At 48.3% G+C, this 16,759-nt stretch overlaps 1 protein-coding gene across 14 annotated transcripts in view; it reads left to right on the top strand.

Annotated features, from left to right (window-relative positions):
• MADD (MAP kinase activating death domain) overlaps window positions 1-16,759 on the top strand; it is a 639,440-nt gene that overhangs the window by 303,600 nt on the left and 319,081 nt on the right. For 8 of the 14 annotated variants that reach the window (XM_069221634.1, XM_069221639.1, XM_069221632.1 and 5 more), the window contains 2 exons: window positions 5,536-5,589; window positions 8,703-8,803. In XM_069221634.1, the coding sequence (XP_069077735.1) occupies window positions 5,536-5,589; window positions 8,703-8,803 (155 nt within the window). The remainder of the gene's footprint in view (window positions 1-5,535; window positions 5,590-8,702; window positions 8,804-16,759) is intronic. The other 6 variants (XM_069221636.1, XM_069221635.1, XM_069221644.1 and 3 more) reach the window with 1 other exon arrangement.

Here is a 16,759-nt window from a genome sequence, read left to right as displayed (position 1 = left end):
CAACATTCAAGATGCCATGTAAAAGAGACCAGATGTAGGGACTCCGTGTACATTTTCTTGTAGGATTGGAAAGGGGCTTGTGAGGACTCTGTTCAGAACATTAGCGAGCAGGCACAGGAGATGGAGGGTACACCTTGGAGAATGTTGAAGAATGCAGAAGACAAGGAAGGCAGGAGGACTTGAGGTAAGATTTCACAAATAAGGCACATTGGTTAGATTAAAGTCCGGCCGACTCTGCCCCTTTCCAACCAAAGCAAGCAATGTAAGAGGAAGCAACAAGAGTGATTTATTTTAAATGGACCTTTAGCAGCTTTTATTAGCAGCTTTTATTACAATGAAAAAGCATTGCTTCCGTCTGCAGGTGCACTTTAATGCTTTGTACATTGAGTCGGTTCCTCACTCTGCTTCTGTTCAGTATACACAGTGTTCTTGCAGATCTCTTGAGAGTCCTCACGGCGCTTCAGGATGTAGAGGTTAATGAACCTCTGATGTATGTGAAAAGTAAGGCTCCTTCTAAGCTGCAGCCCTTTGCTTGTCCATATTGTGTTAGCCACTTGGCACTCATGATGCTGGCTGTGTTTAGGGACCTAGGCAAGGGTGGAGCTCCTGCCACTGCGAGTAAACCAGGGCAGGGTGAGGGCGGTTCTCTTTCTCTGAGGTTCTCTCCTTCTCTGGAATAAATCTGACCTTACATGTTTTTATTTATTGGTCAGATTCTCTCAGTCCAAAGAAAGGGTATTAAATCTCTTTCAGGAAGGTGCCTGGTTGAGAGAACTCTGGGTTACACACCTTGATTCTGTTTAGCGGAGGTGTCTGTTTAAGGGCTATTTTGAGTACAAAGCCTATTGCTTTTCTCCCAGGAAGGTGCCGGTTGAGAGATCTCTGGGTTACACACCTTGATTCTCTTCAGTGGAGGTGCCTTGTTAAGAGATAGTTATTCCAGGGAGGTGCCTGGTACAGTTACATCTGATTGATAGAACCAAATCCCTTCTTTTCGTGAGATGCCTGGTCCATGATTGTCTGGCTATTACATCTCTTCCAGGAAGGGCCTGTTGAGAGATTTTGGTTACAAACCTTTTGATTCTGTTCAGCGGAGGTGTCTGTTTAAGGGATATTTTGAGTACAAAGCCTGTTGCCAGGGAGGTGCCGGTTGATGTAACAGAACCCCTTCTTTTAGTGAGGTGTCTGGTTTATGGTTTTCTGGGCCACAAACTTGTTGGTTCTGTTTCCGGGAGTTGTTTGATTGAGAAATCTCCGGTTCATATTCCATTCTCCCTCTTTCCAGGGAGGTTGCCTTTCATGGTATCTGTTCCCTTGTCTTGAGGTTTTGTTTGGCTTTACCTTGATATTCTAGCTCGTGTCTTATGACTATGGAACAAGGCCTTCCTGCTCCTACCTTCCTCCGTAGAGATGAATCTCTTCCTCATCACTTTTGCCAGGAACCTTGGCGTCACCATCATGTTCTAGAAGTAGCGGTGCTTATGTACTCTTTGCATTGAGATGATATCAGCCTTCTGTGTTGAATTGGAACTCTTCGCCATTTTTCCCTTTTTATTGGTAACGTCACACTGATTCAAAAGTAACATTCTGCCATTTTAATACATTTTCAGTAGCTTCCATCTTTAGTGAATGCAAGGAAAGCCTTTTGCACCTCTTCAGCTGAGGCTGATATTGCCTCTTCTGCTAGAGCTGGTTTTGATTGGCTGATTGGTTTCCACTGTTTTCAGCCCCTCCCGGCTTCTAGTCTCCAGTGAGAAGCGTTAGCAGAGTCTCCCCTAGTGCAGCTGCTCCTCTGAATGTCCTGACCATGCTAATGGGTTAATGGCAGAGAGCGCCCCTCGGTGGATGGGGCAGAAGTTATGAAGCTCCCCTTGTACAGTACAGCGTAGAATGAGCAAGTGGCAGTGAACGCTCCTCTGTAGCTGGGGCAGGGAGTATGACGCATCGCTTATAGAATCCACTGTAGAAGGGGTAAGTGGCAGTGAACGCTCCTCTGTAGATCTGGAAGGGAGTATGATGCACTACTTATAGAATCCACTGTAGAAGGGGTAAGTGGCGGTGAACGCTCCTCTGTAGCTGGGGCAGGAGGTACGGAGCCCCTATGATAGAATCCACTGTAGAAGGGGTAAGTGGCGGTGAAGGCTCCTCTGTAGATCTGGAAGGGAGTATGATGCACTACTTATAGAATCCACTGTAGAAGGGGTAAGTGGCGGTGAACGCTCCTCTGTAGCTGGGGCAGGGAGTATGACGCATTGCATATAGAATCCACTGTAGAAGGGGTAAGTGGCAGTGAACGCTCCTCTGTAGCTGGGGCAGGAGGTACAGAGCCCCTATGATAGAATCCACTGTAGAAGAGGTAAGTGGCGGTGAACGCTCCTCTGTAGATGGGGCAGGAGGTATGGAGCCCCTATGATAGAATCCACTGTAGAAGGGGTAAGTGGCAGTGAAGGCTCCTCTGTAGATCTGGAAGGGAGTATGACGCATCGCTTATAGAATCCACTGTAGAAGGGGTAAGTGGCGGTGAACGCTCCTCTGTAGCTGGGGCAGGGAGTATGACGCATCGCTTATAGAATCCACTGTAGAAGGGGTAAGTGGCAGTGAACGCTCCTCTGTAGATGGGGCAGGAGATACGGAGCCCCTATGATAGAATCCACTGTAGAAGAGGTAAGTGGCAGTGAACGCTCCTCTGTAGATGGGGCAGGAGGTACGGAGCCCCTATGATAGAATCCACTGTAGAAGGGGTAAGTGGCGGTGAAGGCTCCTCTGTAGATCTGGAAGGGAGTATGATGCACTACTTATAGAATCCACTGTAGAAGGGGTAAGTGGCGGTGAACGCTCCTCTGTAGCTGGGGCAGGAGGTACGGAGCCCCTATGATAGAATCCACTGTAGAAGGGGTAAGTGGCAGTGAACGCTCCTCTGTAGCTGGGGCAGGGAGTATGACGCATTGCATATAGAATCCACTGTAGAAGGGGTAAGTGGCGGTGAACGCTCCTCTGTAGCTGGGGCAGGGAGTATGACGCATTGCATATAGAATCCACTGTAGAAGGGGTAAGTGACGGTGAACGCTCCTCTGTAGCTGGGGCAGGGAGTATGACGCATTGCATATAGAATCCACTGTAGAAGGGGTAAGTGGCGGTGAACGCTCCTCTGTAGCTGGGGCAGGGAGTATGACGCATTGCATATAGAATCCACTGTAGAAGGGGTAAGTGGCAGTGAACGCTCCTCTGTAGATGGGGCAGGAGGTGCGGAGCCCCTATGATAGAATCCACTGTAGAAGAGGTAAGTGGCAGTGAACGCTCCTCTGTAGATGGGGCAGGAGGTACGGAGCCCCTATGATAGAATCCACTGTAGAAGGGGTAAGTGGCGGTGAAGGCTCCTCTGTAGATCTGGAAGGGAGTATGATGCACTACTTATAGAATCCACTGTAGAAGGGGTAAGTGGCGGTGAACGCTCCTCTGTAGCTGGGGCAGGAGGTACGGAGCCCCTATGATAGAATCCACTGTAGAAGGGGTAAGTGGCAGTGAACGCTCCTCTGTAGCTGGGGCAGGGAGTATGACGCATTGCATATAGAATCCACTGTAGAAGGGGTAAGTGGCGGTGAACGCTCCTCTGTAGCTGGGGCAGGGAGTATGACGCATTGCATATAGAATCCACTGTAGAAGGGGTAAGTGACGGTGAACGCTCCTCTGTAGCTGGGGCAGGGAGTATGACGCATTGCATATAGAATCCACTGTAGAAGGGGTAAGTGGCGGTGAACGCTTCTCTGTAGCTGGGGCAGGGAGTATGACGCATTGCATATAGAATCCACTGTAGAAGGGGTAAGTGGCAGTGAACGCTCCTCTGTAGCTGGGGCAGGGAGTAGGACGCATCGCTTATAGAATCCACTGTAGAAGGGGTAAGTGGCAGTGAACGCTCCTCTGTAGCTGGGGCAGGGAGTATGACGCATTGCATATAGAATCCACTGTAGAAGAGGTAAGTGGCAGTGAACGCTCCTCTGTAGATGGGGCAGGAGGTACGGAGCCCCTATGATAGAATCCACTGTAGAAGGGGTAAGTGGCAGTGAAGGCTCCTCTGTAGATCTGGAAGGGAGTATGACGCATCGCTTATAGAATCCACTGTAGAAGGGTAAGTGGCAGTGAACGCTCCTGTAGCTGGGGCAGGGAGTATGACGCATTGCATATAGAATCCACTGTAGAAGGGGTAAGTGGCAGTGAAGGCTCCTCTGTAGATCTGGAAGGGAGTATGACGCATCGCTTATAGAATCCACTGTAGAAGGGGTAAGTGGCAGTGAACGCTCCTCTTTAGCTGGGGCAGGGAGTATGTCGCATTGCATATAGAATCCACTGTAGAAGGGGTAAGTGGCAGTGAACGCTCCTCTGTAGCTGGGGCAGGAGGTACAGAGCCCCTATGATAGAATCCACTGTAGAAGAGGTAAGTGGCGGTGAACGCTCCTCTGTAGATGGGGCAGGAGGTATGGAGCCCCTATGATAGAATCCACTGTAGAAGGGGTAAGTGGCAGTGAAGGCTCCTCTGTTGATCTGGAAGGGAGTATGACGCATCGCTTATAGAATCCACTGTAGAAGGGGTAAGTGGCAGTGAACGCTCCTCTGTAGCTGGGGCAGGGAGTATGACGCATTGCATATAGAATCCACTGTAGAAGGGGTAAGTGGCAGTGAACGCTCCTCTGTAGCTGGGGCAGGAGGTACAGAGCCCCTATGATAGAATGTCATGAAGCAGTAAATGGCAGTGGAGCATCCTCTGCAGAAGAGGGCAGGTGGTGGAGAGCACTCATCGATGAATGTCCTGCAGAAGGGCATCTGGTAGTATTACCATCTTGCAGAATGTGTTGTTGAGGATGCATTGAGTACTGACGTGTACGTGCCCTGCAAGAAGCATACTCTTCACATAGGGCTGGAGGGAGGCAGTGATGGGAATAGTGGACCTTCTGGTCATTATTGTTGACGTCTGTTATCTCTGGGTTCAGGTTAGTGTAAGGGACCTCTTTGCCCTTTCACAAAAGGGGCCAGAGAATGGCATTAGAAGGTTGTTTTGTGAGTTCAATGGTGACAGAGGCGCTAGTAGTCAGGAGTGAAAATATCTTGTTTTCAGTCCCTATGTTATGTGTACAGGTCTGAGCCAGATAAAGGGGTTTGAGTCCTGGGTGATGGGCCGCTTGTGAATATGATACAAGGTTTGCACTGTCACTTGAGCTACTTGGTGGGAATTAACAGGCAAGCGTGTATCGGTAGAGGTGCTCATCTAAGTGAAGGCAAGCCATGTGTGTAAGAGAATGGAAGGAGGGAAGCTTGGGCAACACTTCTCTTTAGCAATGGGTTAGTATAATGTGGGCATTGTTTGGCCTTTTCGGGACCTCTACTTTGTCAGGAAATGCTGGATCCTCCCTGCTGCCTGAGCCGCCATAGCCCTTCACAACCCTCTCAGACTGCCATGTCTTTCTTCTCCATTTTCGCCCTTCCTACCAGCTCTGACTCTCTCCCTGTCTTTCTCTCCTGCTTGCAATGCATCTTGGGTAGAGTTGTGGAACACGCACCGGGAAATGAAAAAGCAAAAAGCTTTGGATAAACAGAGTAAGGAAACTATGGAAACCCAAACCTTCCCATAACTGCCAACCCGGGAAGCCCTGGGGTGTTTATAGGGTTCCGCCCTAAAGGTCCTATAGAAAAGATTGAAATGGGACATTTGCAGCCAGTGTGGTGGTGACGAAGGCTGTGGGGGCACTTCCCGTAGTCACTTGGGTGGCGCTTCCTGTAGCCACTAGTAGGCGCTGTCCCTGCTGGAGCCAGTGGGCGTGCATGGCCGCTGGAGGGGCAAAGCTCCTGCTGTAGCCAGAGTATTACAGTGGGGGATGTGAGACTGTTGTGTTAACCAGGGAACCTTCTACTCTGGCCATAGGGGGACTGTGGAGAAGATGGGGGAAGTGACCCAGGATCGGAGTTAAGAATGGTGCATCTGATGCTCTAGTGTTCATTGCAGGGCCTGCTGTGGTGACATGTGGCATTGCAGCATGCCCCGGTCCAGTCACGGAGGGAACTACTCTATCAGCTCGACTATGCCTTCTGCTAGCCACAGAGGCAGCTGTCCGTTCCACTGCCATGCCTGCAGGAGTAGTTGTGATGTCTGCTGTGAGCCAGCTGGGACTTTTCCTTTCCCGGCTGCAACACCATTTGCAGAACCTGGCAGGTCATCTGCTGTAAAGTTGGTGGCACTCGCCATCAAACCTAGGGCAATGACAGGTGATTGTGAGGATTGTTAGAGGCAAGCAGAGTTTGGAGCTCTGCCCTTTGGAGGCAGATGAAGAGGCATACAGATTAGGAACCTAGATGGCTCACAACCCGTGAGGGAACTCTAGGCAACAAGGAAGCAAAAACATGTACAAAGGGAGATGTTGTCACAGGCTTGCAGCGAAACTCACACCCACTGGCTTAGAAACCGATGATCTGTTAGAGCCCTGGCAGAGGTTGGCAGATATGGATCTGATGTGTTTTTGGGTCATTCTCTCCTGTCCTCCTGAGTTAGTGTCTGTAGCAGTGTTTTAAGTTTGTAGCTTCTAACGCTCCCGTTTTGGGACGGTGCATGTCCTCCTCTTCCCATCTCTTTCTTTCTTCTCTCACATTGTCACACCCTTACTCATTCCACCCAGGACTATCACTGGACATGTGACAGACCCTCCTGTATGAGGGCAGAGTGTGGACTGTGTCTGTTTGTGTGGACTGTGTCTGTTTGTGTGGACTGTGTCTGTTTGTGTGGACTGTGTCTGTTTGTGTGGACTGTGTCTGTTTGTGTGGGCTGTGTCTGTTTGTGTGGGCTGTCTGTCTGGGCTGTGTCTGTCTGTGTGGGCTGTGTGTCTGTGTGGGGGGGGTGTGTGCCCGTGTGTTGTGCCTGTATGGGCTGCGTGTGTCTGTATGGGACTTCTTTGTTTGAGAAAAGACTGGGTAGGAGCGTGTGCCTCTTTTAGTTTAGTGGTTCAGGCGTTGTGTTCACGGAAGCTTTTTCCAGTGTCACTTGTGGCTGTGTGGTTTGAATGCAAAGAGCTGGATTCACTGTGAGCCAAAATAAACTACTGTTGTCTGTAGAAGGTTGTCCACTGACTAATGAAGGAATGGGCTCTAACTGCATCTACTGTCCCCATAGACTACCAGTGAAGATGCCTCCAAGTGCATCTGCTGGCCGGCTGCCCAGTGAATGCCATATCTTCACACCATTATTCGCTTCCTGTGGATCATCTGCTGATGGTCATTTTGCTGTGGTTTCCTTGTTCACCCATTTTTGTACTTTGACCTCCTTACACGTTATTTGGGCCCATTTCTGTCTGAAAGATCTGGTGTGGCACCGGGAAGCAGGTTGCAGCGCGACAGCGTAGAGGTTTTGTGAATGCAGAATGCTAGTCAGCTGTGGTATTGTCAGGGCATGTAGTCCTGGCGGTAGGGTGGGCTGCCACAGTTCAAGCAATAAGGCGTGGTGGCTTCAGATGTTCCCATATATGGCATGTTTCAGTCGGCTGCTGTTTGGAGTGTGGCCTTGTTGAATGTTCAGGTTTGTTTTTATGTATGTGAATTTAGGTGAGCACTGTGGGCGTTGATTAACTAGCAGTTGGGGTGCAGTAATAGGCGGGTGTAGGTTAATTGAATAGTCTGTAATGTGAGGCAGTGGGTTCATTGGCTGCCTCTGGGTGTGGCTAGATGCGTAGATTGGTGGTGATGGGGGGGGGGGTGTTGGAGTGTTGTGTGATAGTATTGCTGGGTTTGGTGACCTTTTGATAAGTCGGTGACTGGAGAGGGGGGTCACATAACAGTGGGTGGACAGTATCAGGGATGCAAGGTTAGTGGTAACAGTTGTGTGTTCAGTTGAGGGATATAATGTGTGTCTGCACCTGTAGTGTTGAACGGTACCACGGAAAGGTATAGTCTGCGAGATGCATCCAGACGACGCTTTGTAGGTTATATAACAATTCAGGCTTTGGAAATGTGAATTAGGCTTACAGTATGAAGTATGGAGGGTGTATGACTTGGTTGCAGTTGTCTGTAGTGGGGGGGGGGGTGTGAGAGACAGAGAGACGGAGGGAGGGAGGTCTGGGCACAGCAGTATACGTTGTGCAGTAATGGATGAAAGACCTGTGTGTAACATGTTTACCTAAGTGCCATATTTGATTGCAAGAGCGGAATGTGTGGTGCTGGTTGACCAACTGATGTGAGAGTTTGATGAGACTGGTTATGACCACTAGGTGTCTGCGTGGAGATTGGAGCTACTAATGTGTTAAATTGTTGCAAGAATGAGATGTCTTGTGATGCTGGGTGACTGAGGTGTGATTCTGGAGGCTTTGTATAGGAAGCCTATCTTTCTGCAAAGGCCTGAAGATATTGTGCTTTTTCTAGATACGTAGCTGAACTCCAGACAGTTACATCTGTAAAGAAAGAAAGCTTTGAGTCAAGTAAACGTCACTAAATTGTTGCCAGTAAAATGAACCCATTGCTTGCTGAATTAGTGGAAGGTTCAGTTCACTTACAGATGGCGGCTGTGTTGTTTTTGGTAGGGAGTGATGGTGTGTGGATGCTCATGAACGAGAGTGGATGCTTCTACCATTGCACAGCTTGTAGAACCCGTCCTGGAACAGTTGCAGTCTAAGCACCCACCTCTGTCTCTTTGTGTGACTTGATGTCTTGCTCGCTTCTCCTGCCTGCAGGTTCTGATGCTGTGAAGAGTTTCTTTGGTTTGGGGGAGACTGAAGAGAAGAAGTCCCAGATTAGCGCAGACAGCGGTGTTAGTGTGAACTCCAGCTCCCAGGTAAGTTCTCAAATGTGTTACTACTTTGTTTTTGTTGGTGTCTGGAGAAGTGGACTTTCTTCAGTGTTGCTGTTGAACGAGCTTGGGCCTGCTATGATCTCGTGCTAATTTCTCGATTGTTCCTGCTACAACCATGTGTTTCATACTATGTCCATGGGTTGTGTTGTGTTTGGAGAGTCTGGTATGTGTGGAATCCTTTCTCAGTTGTGCTGTTCATGGCTTCCATGTCTCTTATCTGTGCTGTCTCAATCTGGTAAGGACAGATCTTTCGTTTGTGCACTATGTGTAGTGAGAAAGCACAAAGTGGGCGGTCCTCTGTTTGTGATGTGTTAGTTGGGTAAGGCTGGTGTGGTATGTCTGGTGGATGTATGATTTGGGGGAGAGTACAGTGTGGCGCACTTGTTGGTTTGAGTCATGTTGCGTGGGAGCGTGTAGTGTGACAAATAGGGGACAGTGTTGAGAAATCCAGTGTGAAGGATCCTGTTTCTGGGGGGGTTTGTGTGTTAATTGTGTGTCTGTGGGTTGTCGTTTCACACCAGTCAAGTGCATACAGGGAGTAACTGTTGTGGTGCAGCAATATTGATGGCCTTGGGACACTAGTTGTAAACAGTACCCACACAGGCCACAATCCAGGCATCACGGTTTGGCCCATAACCAAAGAAAAGGTGTCAGAACACCAACTCCATGTTTCCATATGTACAGATCACCCAAGCAAGAACAGACATTGAATAAGGTCTGTTTTCGAATTTAGTTCTTACTGCAAAAGTGAAGATAGACCCTGGAAGACCCTAAATGCAAGTCATTGGAAGAAAGGTCTCTAGCGAGAACTCAGCCTTTTTAGGGTGATTTGATTAACTATTGGAGGAAATGGGTTAGAGATCTGCCTAGAGAAAAGGTAATTTGTGTTTGCAGATTTTCAGGTTTTTCCGTATATGACTACTGTCATGCTCCCTATGATGGTTACGGCCTTTTGGGCTCATGGGAACGTGTTAGGAAGCTCCAAGGCAATCAGCTTATTGTGATAGGATCGTAACAGCGGGCACCGTTTACAACTGGTGTGGAGTTTAAATAACTAAGCACCTACTACACATCTTAAGACTTGAGCTTCAGGGTAGCGAAGTCCAGCAGTCCAAAGCTCACTAAGGGCGCGTAGTCGTCTGGTTACTCTGGATAGCACCACCTCCTTGTTCTGAGAGGACTTGGAACTGGCGTAAATATTGGGTTCAGAAGATCCTGCTATGTTACCAAAGCTGGAGACCGAGGATGTGCACTCTCTCTCTGTGGAATCACTTAGGATCAGTCCCCTTCTCAAGTGTCCTTTTCAGGCTGCATTCCTACCTCGTTATTTTGTATCTTGACTGATGCGTGTCACAGCAGAGTCATTGCCAGACTGATACACTCCCAGCAGAGTCACAAAGGGGTGTGAGTAGCCTGTCTCCTGATCACTATCATGCGTGAGTCTTTATAGTCTGGTGCAAAGGACTGCGTCTGCTTCCTGTGCCATTCTGGTTCTCTCACGCACACATAGCACGCACATCAAACTCTACATCCAGGGGAATGATCTTTGTGCTAGTATTCTGGTTCACAGTCGGTAGAGGAACTTTAGATCAATGGGCCAATAGGGTCCCATTTATATGACACAAGTAAAAAGGCTACTGTATTCTGATAGAATTCTACCTGCAGAGTCCTCACCTTTTGAATATTCCCCAGGTGTCAGCCTAGATCTGGATATTTTTTCACCAATACTTTAGTGCTCCTCTAAGTGGCACTGTGGCACTCTGCACGTATGCTGTTCCGCAAGAAATGCAGAGGCTAAATAGGGTCCACGCTTGAGTGCTGACACGGGTTCCTTTCTTTCTGCCCCACTAGATGTCACCCCCCCACCCCTTAAAATGACGGGTTTCAACTCCTGTAGGGGCAGTCACAAACAAATGTCTGTGACCGATCCCCACTAGGTGCTTGGGATTGTGGAATCGTCCTGTCAATTAACTCAAAGGCCATCAGGGAATGCGAAGGAAGCTCTTTGTTGCCAAGAGCAAGTTACTTGCCTTCAGTAGCAATCTTTCCAGTGGAACATTTCAAATTCAATTGATCATGTATATCTCTAGAGGTGAAAAGCTGTTTGTCTAATGCAGGCAGAAAAAAAACAAGGCCCTAACAGGCTAGATATTTTTCACAACTCGTTATTGCAACAAGCCATGACCTGCACCACTGGCAGTCTGGAACATACAACTGTTGGGCTTTTAAAATAGTCCAGATGGTCTCCTCCATCTTCTTTCTGGACACCTGACCACCTGTGCCACCCACTTGAGACCGGCTCACTAAGGAGTATCTCGCCATACCTCTTCAGGAAGTGTTGGCTCTCTTGGCCAAGGTGTGCCGACATTAGAAGTAGGTTGTTCCTGAAAAAGGAATAGTTCAAAATGATCACATCAGCTTGAGCCCTGTCAGCTCTGGACTGGAGACTGGATGGTAACGTTGGACTTGCAGGACGAATGCTTCCACATTCCTGTCCTGCCTGCCCTGGACTGGAGACTGGATGGTAACGTACTTGCAGGATGATTGCTTCCACATTCCTGTCTTCAATGAATTGGGGACTGAATGGTAACGTCGGAGTTACAGAACGAATGCTTGCACATTCCCGTCCTACCTGCCCCCAGATGTTACCTGTGGTTCTCGGTGGGAAAGAGCACTTTGAGTTTGACTTTACCCGCCCCTCTGGTCTTCAACACGATGATAATCTTGGTTGCAGCTCATGGGGTCCCACTGTTCTACCTCTGTGATTGGGTTTTGAAGGCAGGCTCACTCCAGCTTGTGTTCTCCCTCCTCCACACTAAAGTGGACTTCTGCATTCGCTGGTGTTCACTATAAATGTATCGAAGTCACACCTGACTCCCTCTCAGATGCTCCCTTTCATCTGAGCTGTTCTGGACATAGTGCACTTTCGGGCCTATCCTCCCAAGAGATGAGTCCAGGATATTCAAGCTACGTTCAGCCTTTAACCTGGATTTTGGTGAGAATGACTGAGGCTGCTGGGCCTCATGGCCTCCTGCTTACTTCTTGTGACACATGCCATTTGAGGTAGGAGAGCTCTGCAAGGGGATCTGAAGTTCAAGTGGGCACAGCATCAGTGGACTCTCTCTGACATGGTTCAGATCTCAAAGGGAAATGCAAAAGACCTGCAGTGATAGCTAACGAACTGAAGTTGGATCAGAGGCATACCCCTTTCCCTTCCCTAGTCAGAGTTGACTCTAGTGACAAATGCGTCACTCCTGGGCTCGGGTGGCCACCTGGGTGGGGACAAAATCATAGGACCCCGGTCTCCTGTGGAGTCCGGGCTTCACATCAACCTGTTGTAGCTCCCAGCAATCCGGTTGGCATTGAAAGTCTTTTTTCCTTCGATCAAGAGAAGGCTAGTTCTAGTGTTCACAGGCAACACCACCGCCATGTGGTACTGCAACAAACAGGGGTTTCTCAAGAGGCTCTGCACCTCTGAACATGGCTGGAATGCCAAGGCGTTTCCCTGGTGGATCAACACCTGACCGAGTCTCTGAACGGCAGGTCAGACAAACGCACTTGTCTATGCCTGGCAAATCACGAATGCGGTCTCCATCTGGAGGTGGAGCCATGGGCACTTTCAAGAGTGTGGAGAACCTTGGTTAGATCTGTTCACCACTACTCAGATCATGAAATGTCAGCAGTTTTGCGCATTGAAGGATCCACAGCGGTTCTCACTCTGAGATGATTTTTGTGTTGAGTGGAGGTCCTGGGCTCCTGTACACCTTTCTGCCAATACAACTCCTGCCAGAGTTCTCAAGAAGATCAGGAACGACAGATCCAAAGTCATTCTTGTGGCTCCGGTTTGGGCTCAGAGTGTCTAGTGTCCTGCGCTATTCAGCATTATCATTGGTCCTCCTGTCAGGCTGTCTCTTTGGGGGGGATCCTATGTCACAGCAGCAGGGGAGGGCTCTGCACCCGAACCTGTGCACCCTCTTGTATGGAGAGTGAGCGGTGATAGTTGACAGTTTTCGACTTTCCTCCAAAACTTTACAATGTTATCCTGGCAGGTAGGAGTCCCTCCACTAAGATTGACTAAGCCTGACAAATTTGTGGCATGGTGTGTACCCAGAAACATTCACCCTCTGCACCCCTTTCCTGAGTTTTACTATTTGTTCCGTCTTTGGCCCGGCAGGGCTTGGCACAGTTAAGGACCATTTATCAACCATTTTGGCTTTTTGGCGGTTGCTGGACCAACCTTCTTTGTTCATGTCGCCCGTTGTTAGTAGGTTACACAAAGGTCGCCAACATTTGTTTCCCCCAGACCATTTGTCATGCCCCAATGGGGCTTAAATACGTTGGTTAACCCTCAAGACTGCATTTTTTTTTTAAAGTAGACATTACATCGGACAAGATGGTCAGTGAAATGCAGGCACTCTGTGCACCCTCCTTATACCAGCTTTTATCCAGACAAGCTGGCTCACACAGTTTTCGCCACTTGTCTGCCGTAGGTTGTAACACCCTTTCGTGGAGGCCGGGCCATCTCCTTGCCCACCTTCTTTGCTCTGCCTCATCCTTCTAAGGAAGAGAAGACACTCCACCGTCTGGACCGAAAAAGATCATTGTCATTCTACATTAATTGAACTCAAGACTTCAAGGTGGAGGATTAACTCTTTATAAGTTCTCCTAGAGCTAAGAAGGAAAGGCAGTGCAGCAATCAGACCTTGTCACGATCGCTAGTGCTCTGCACAAAGATCTGCTGCACACTGGCAAAAGAACAGCTCCTTGAGGGTTTGCGTGCTCACTCCACCAGAGCGAACGCTGTGACCACTGCATTAGCTCATAGAGTCCCTGTCCTGGATATCAGTCAGGCCGCAACATGGGCATCACTACATACATTACCCAAATGCTACTGCCTGGACAGTCAGGGCTGTTGTGATGGGCATTTTGCCCGTTTGGTTCTGCAGGACTTCTTGGTCTAATCTGTTTGAACACCCTCCTCCGGGGATGGCATCGCTTGGGCATCTATTCTGAGGTGAGGAATCTGCGGCAAGAAGTCTCCATCAGATGAACAAGCTATTTGCCTTTGGTAATGCATTCTTTCTAGCTGAAAATTCTTTACCAACCTTCCCATCCTCCCCGTTGGGTGAACTGATGATAGTGCGAGGGTCACCCTTGCAAGGGCCTTAGGAATTCACATCAGTTGTTACTGTGCCGCGTTCCTGGAATGGAAAGTCGCAAAAAAACAGACATCAGTGCGCTGGGGTGGCGCCTATGTAGGGACCACACATGTCACTTGCAGTGTGGACAATGCTGGGGATGTGCAGCCGAACAATGCCACCTACCCGGGGGTACCGCAGAGATTTCTGGATTCAGTCTGACGCCCGTGGAAAATTCTAAAGTAAGGGAACTGTGGTTAGATAGTTGGCAACAGTTATGTTCGTTTATCCCCTGATTCTTTCCAGTAAATCATGTCTGAAAGGCACTGGTTCAAGTCCGGGCTGAACCTCTATCCAGCGCAGCAACGCCCTCCTCTTGGCCAGTAAAGGTGCCAGGGCAACAAAGCGCTTGCATCTCCTTAACATGCACAGTCAGTGCTTCTATCTTGGAAAGTGCTTCAAAAGCTTTCTGTCAGCATAATATGCCTAACGTTCGGGCATCTTTAAGGGCCTATTTATGAAGATACATATAGTATATCTGCTGGAGTTACTTATTACGTAATAATCAAGCGAGACTGCTCCAAGGTATATTCTCCGCTTGGGCAGAACAGAAGCACCACTCTCAGGTGTGGCAAGTGATGTTTACCAGGGGCCTTCCAAGGGTAGGGAACGCTTTGTGTAAATTCAGCATAACCTGTCTAAGGTTCTGGGTGCATATCAAGCAGGTTAAAGGTTTGTTTGGTGGGTTCAGGCAGTAGCACCGGGTTGAGCTGCTGTAATGTGTGCTTCACCCTGCAGTGCAGGAAAACATCAAGGCTGGACATTGGGCCCAAGTCCTCCGGTTTAGCTAATATCATGACTTGAGCTAAGATTACAACGCACAGCGCCACCTAGCAGCCGGTGGGAACACTGCTGACGAAAGTGTCCCGATCCAGTCTGGCACAGGGTCACTATTCTAAGGAACGGACTCTATGGATAGAGTATCCACCAGGAAGTAACTGTTCCTCTTTCTCTCAGAAACAAAAAGACATCTTTTCAACATAATATTTGGATTGTGAAAAAGGATGAAGGAATTAGATTCATTTTGGATTTTAAGTTAGTCGACAGTAGATCAAAAGCTTTGCATGTTGGCTCTCTCAGATATTTCCTCACCTCCGGAAGGGGACTCTATGTTAATTATACCTCCAAGATGTATGTGTTCAGATTTCAGTGGCAATAAAATGAGGTTTGCAGTGAGCATTTCCCACTTCTAGTAAGTGACACTTTTCGTGCTGAATCGTGACCTTGGGCTTTTTCAAGGTGTGATGGCAGTAGCAGCGCATAAAACTGCCCTTATCTCAGCGACTGGCTGATAAAAAGCTTACTCAAGAATTTCAACACACCGGTAGCCCTGCTTCACTGTCTGTCCTTCTTGTCCAGTTCCAAAGTCTGTAACAACTGCTGTTTAAAACTTGAATGCCTCAAGGGCCCTTCTGGATACAAAATATAAGTGCATCCTTCATGTGAAAGAGTGTTTACTATTCTCCATAAATGCTTCCAAATTCAAAAGACTCCTTTTCCAACTCCGCACCACGTCTTCCCTGCTCGGTCGATGGCCGCCTCCCTTCTGTTGTCCCAATCCGAGGTTCCGTATGAGATCTCTGCATTCCTGGAACATCAGTGGTCTCACTGAAATGCTGATTGGGAAGACCAATGTCTTCTAACTTGTCTGTCCAAGCTGCGTCACAGTGCAAGAAATCAAATGTACTGAGGGGAGTCTCGTTTCTGATCAGGATCCTTCTTCTCAAACCATTTTGACAGATGCCTTCTTGACCAGCTGAAGAGCTCATCTTCAGAATATGATAGTGCAGGACTTGTGGTTGGGCAAGGAACGACCGTGTCATATTCCCTTCATTGACCTAGCTGTTGAGGCTTTCCATGCTTCTCTGATGACTAACAGAATCCTAACGTGAACACATAGTGCAACCGCAGTGCACTATTCCAGCAACCAATGGAGTTCCCATGTACAGGACCCTTTCTCTGGAGTTTCCAACTTTCTGGAATTGGTTCTTGGCGAGAAAGCTAACATTGTTTCATTTTGCTTGGCTCCAGAGCTCCCAGGCAGAGATACTCAGTAGATTCTCCGTAGAAAACTACAAAGAGGTTCTCTGCTACCATGTGCTAGAAGGCTTTTTTCCCCTCAAATTGGCATCTTCCTAAAGCAGGTGTATTTGTCACATAACAAAATGTAAGATGTCCAGACCTAACCCCCAGAGTGCAGGAAGTGAGATAACGAGGCACTGTCCTGTTGATAGATTGGCTCACAAACGTTTTTGATGCGTTTTTTCAGTGCCAGTGATTCATTTGGCCCTAGTGAAATATAGCTTTTGTCAGTCTAGAGGGGATTCTAATTGCTCCACAAATGACTGGATCTGTGGTTTCAAGAGCTCCTTCACCTGCTGGTAAGTCTGCACAGGAGGCTGCCCTGCTGACCTCGAGTAAAGGGTAACTTTACCATCCCCGAGTATGGACACCTACGTTTACCATTCGAATGCACGAACATTCTGAGCTACGCAGGAAGACTGACAAGGGAACCTTAAATAGGATGGATGTTAGGCTCTCAACGTAATAATCATGACTCTGTGTCCTGCCACGAGGACGTGATCATTCTATACCTACTTCATTTGGTGCATCACATCCAGTTTCCTTCCATAAAGCTTTCTCTAACGACTGCTACTGCGTAAAGGAAAAGTCTGACTCAAAGATAATTTTTTACTATCCCCATGTTATTTAAGGACTTTTTGTAGGGCTTAAAGAAAAC

This window comes from Pleurodeles waltl, chromosome 3_1, assembly GCF_031143425.1.
Source record: "Pleurodeles waltl isolate 20211129_DDA chromosome 3_1, aPleWal1.hap1.20221129, whole genome shotgun sequence".
Taxonomy (NCBI): domain Eukaryota; kingdom Metazoa; phylum Chordata; class Amphibia; order Caudata; family Salamandridae; genus Pleurodeles; species Pleurodeles waltl.
Note: the sequence above shows the minus strand (reverse complement) of the source record. Positions and strands in the feature narration are given on the sequence as shown.